We start from the raw sequence: 3957 nt of genomic DNA, 5'->3' as shown, positions 1-3957 counted from the left end.
AAAATAACAGGGGTATAAAATGTAAAAAAGTAAGATATAATAACAAAAATTGAAGGTTGTAAATAGTAAATGAAAAAGGTAATAGTAACGGATAGATAAGAGAAGAAATATTAAAGAAAATACAAATAAAGAGATGTAAAAAGAAAAAAAAAAAACATAAATCAAATGAAGAGACTGAATGTATCCCTGTTTTGACGGCAGTCAAAAACAAAGTGACCGTTGGTATTGGGAGGAGTGGGGACGTCAGTTATGCCACAATAATGAAAATCATTTGTAAAGTAAATATAGTAAAAAAGTATTTAAATTAGGTGAACAATAAATGGTAATATACATAATAGGAGGAGAAGAAATATTTAAAAAAAAAATTTAAAAAAACAAAAAAAAACAGATAGAAAAATAAAGGAAAAGTAAAGTATAAAATAATGGGATACAATACACACATTGTATCCCATTAGTAATTAAGAAACAAAATATACCAAATGAGCGGTGATACAGAAAAGTGTAAAATATAATAGAAAATTAATAATATAGTAATTAATATAAGTACACTTAAGAAGATAACACATGAATATAAATTAAAAGATAGATACATGAATATAAATGAAACAGGAAGGATAGTGAATATAAAAATTTAAAAAAAATATATATAAATAAATAAATTAAATGAAAAAATAAAAAAAACAAGAATAAAAGATATAAGAAGAAAATGGGCTTCTGAAATGCAGAAAAAAGTGAAAAAAAAAGTATTATGTGGATTTTATTATGTTCAAAATGTTTCAGATTATGGTATTATTTTAAAAATAAATGTACTTCAAGAACTCTTGTCCATAAACAGCTCTGTAAGGGCTTACATTTATGTAAATTTACTCTACTTTAAATAATGTTCAATCAGGTTTTTTTTAGTGTTATAAGTAGTTTTAAAGAGATGCAGTTCCGAGTGAAAAATTATTTAGTTTCAACGTTTTAAAGTAGCCACCATTTTTTATTCATCTCAACTATACTTGGTAGACTCATCAATTTAGACTATTAATATACCTAGTGTTCATTAAAGTAATAAAAAATTGGAGTGAAATAACTGACTTTTTTTTCGGGCTCTTGTACTGTGATATTTTTAAAAAGACAATTATAGCGAGTAGGTTGTTTGTTTGTTTGGTTGTTTAGTGGCGCCAAACTTCATTGGTCATCAACGCCATTTATATTTTATTTAATTTTGCTAATATTCGTTAAATTTTATTTATTTTTTAATTTGATGGGACCTATTTTTCCTTCCTCCCCCTCGGTTAGAGGTTAGATGGAACCACGGGTGAGATATCTCTTACCGATGTCCTGATCGATGACTACAAAGCCAGCTCATGGTCTCCCATCCTTCAGGTTGGCACCCCCCTCTGTACAGGAAGTCATCTATCCTCCAGCACTCTGTTCAGGATCGGGTACACTCAGGCCTTTCACAGTCTAATGAGATTATTACTCCTGCTATAGTACGCTAACTTAATCTTCACATATAATATATTTCTCCTAAAAATTTTTATTAAAACTCTTCACATTTTTGTCAGATTACTGAATTTTGTGTCGTCATTTAATTTGCGATACCTCTTAAATTCGAAAATCAACGATACGACTTCTGTAACATTTAAAGATAAAAAAAAAAAGAGCCCATAATTATACAGATATTTATTATTTTTATTACACACCGTTTATTTATTATTAACCTATTTATTTGTTGTTATCTTTTTTTTTACTTGTTTATTCCATATAAATAATTAGTGATTTTTTCCTACTTTCCAAAATTTTCTTTATTTTAAAAAATATTTACCCTAAACCAACGTTTCGGAATCCTTCGTCTTGAGGATACTACTACAAATTTGAAAAACAATGTAATGAAAACATAATAATAAAACCCTACTTAACAATCATTAGTTAGAGATTTAAATAAATTAGCTTATTATACCAATAATATTCTGTCACTTCCTGGCATATTTAATGCTTTTATTCAATATTTTGGTCCGAACCCATGCTATGTTTGCATTTTGCTGAGCCTTCCACATATTTATCAATTCTCGTTTTTGTTTTTCTTTTTTCTCCTACTCACCACACCTTATCGGTTTTCATTTTACTATGAGTTTATGATATACATAATGGCTCTTCAATTTCACTGCGCCGGTCTTAAAATTTACGACCCTATTAATATTTTCTACGATATAGATAGCTTTTTTTATTCTTCTACGTTTTGTATTTTTTTCTTATCTAAAATTTGGGAGTTTACAAAATAGAAATTATATTTGATTTTTACGCTGTGATGGGCCAAAGGGGTTCTATTTTCGTTATTTTTATAATTATTTATACGATTTTTCATCTTCGTTTCCATTTTTTTGATGTTTCTCTGATATATATCTCATCACAATCCTTATAATCTATTCTGTGGATAACAATCTTTTTGTCAATTATTCCACTTTTGTACTTCGTATTTCCAAAACATTTGTCGAGCTTCTTCATCATTATAAGTTTCTAGTTTTTTTCTTCTGTTTTCGGACCATTACTGTTTTCATTTTGGTCATCGTATTTTATTTGGGTAGAAGGTTGGTGTAATTATTTCGTTTTTGCTAATTAATTTTTTTATTTATTTATTTATTTTTAAATGTAGTACTATCATAATGATTTTATTTTAATTTATTTTTACCATTATTATCATTCTTTCATAACTTCGTTTTCTTATTATTTATTTATTTTATGTGTGCATACTCGATGTTTTCATAACTTGTTATCACTTTATCACCTTAATGTGATAAAGTGATAACAAGTGACCGTGATAAATGAATTTTAATTTTTGTTTTTTAATATAAAATTGACTAATTAGAAATTGTTGCTGTGACCTGTGCAGAATAGCTTGCATGAAGTTGAGTGTTTAAATAATTTTAGTTCCAAAATTGTATTAAGATGTCTCTAAGGATGGCCGGATTGGCCGAAACGTCGGACTTATAAGAAAAATAAAATGTGTTGAGAAAAAAATGGATAAAAATTGAATTATTTATTTAAATTCTTATTTTATTTTATTTTAGTATGATCATTCATCACTATTGCCCACAACGGTGTGGTAGATTGTAATATCTATCAATAGAAAAAAAGTATCAATATAACAAAATGTACTGTACTCACTCGATCTTTGATTCTTGATGAAATAAAGTTGTAGTCTCTCTTTGAATGTGTTTTCGTTGACGTAGTACTCGACACGAACTCTGCAACAATAATAATTGATAATAATAATAATTAAATCTCAACTAACAATCAGTAAAATATTTTACAAATACAATATATATATTTAATAATTGGTTGGTTAAGAGACTCCTGCTTTGTTTTATGAAGTAATAATAAAGCCAAAGATTTACATTCCAATTGATCGTTCAGGGGCAATACTGATGGATCACGGAGAAAATCCAATTTAAACTTGCAAGTGTTTCACATTTGCAGGCAAAAGCCATGTAATTAATGGTGGCCAAACAATCTAATTTATGAAAAAATATATTTAACTATTAGACGTACTAATAGTCTTCCAGCAATCAAATGAAAGATATTTTACTGTTCTATAATGTAGTTTAGAACTTTTATTTTCGTAAGGATAGTATGGTATTTGCATTTATGAATTTCACTTATTAAATTTTAGCATATCATGAAAACTACAACTCTTATGAAAATAAACTTTATATTTGAGGAATAATATCTGTACGTCTCATGGTTCTTGAGATAAAGATCGTCCACAGTAAATTCAGCAACTGCTGATTTTTCAGTAACTTTTTAAGAAATGTTGCTTTTAAAATAAATGAATGGAATATGGTCCGGTGCGGTAAAAAAAAACTCAAATAGTAGATAATTATACTATTTTATTGAACCAACGTTTCGCCCCACGTTGCAGGGCTTCGTCAGGGCTAAAAAAGATACAAACACATAGTTACAAAAGGAAAA

The 3957-nt window shown here is 27.6% G+C and overlaps 1 protein-coding gene across 13 annotated transcripts in view; it reads right to left on the bottom strand.

The window, feature by feature from the left end:
- The window catches only part of SLO2 (slowpoke 2), a 471240-nt gene that overhangs the window by 138552 nt on the left and 328731 nt on the right, over positions 1-3957 (bottom strand). For all 13 annotated transcript variants that reach the window (XM_067050782.1, XM_067050783.1, XM_067050787.1 and 10 more), the window contains exon 2: positions 3154-3233. In XM_067050782.1, the coding sequence (XP_066906883.1) occupies positions 3154-3233 (80 nt within the window). The remainder of the gene's footprint in view (positions 1-3153; positions 3234-3957) is intronic.

The sequence above is a fragment of the Halyomorpha halys genome, unplaced genomic scaffold (genome assembly GCF_000696795.3).
Source record: "Halyomorpha halys isolate HHAL.00 unplaced genomic scaffold, Hhal_1.1 Scaffold333.1, whole genome shotgun sequence".
In the NCBI taxonomy this organism is placed as follows: Eukaryota; Metazoa; Arthropoda; class Insecta; order Hemiptera; family Pentatomidae; genus Halyomorpha; species Halyomorpha halys.
The sequence above is the reverse complement of the archived record's forward strand: the minus strand, read 5'-3'. Positions and strand labels throughout refer to the sequence as shown.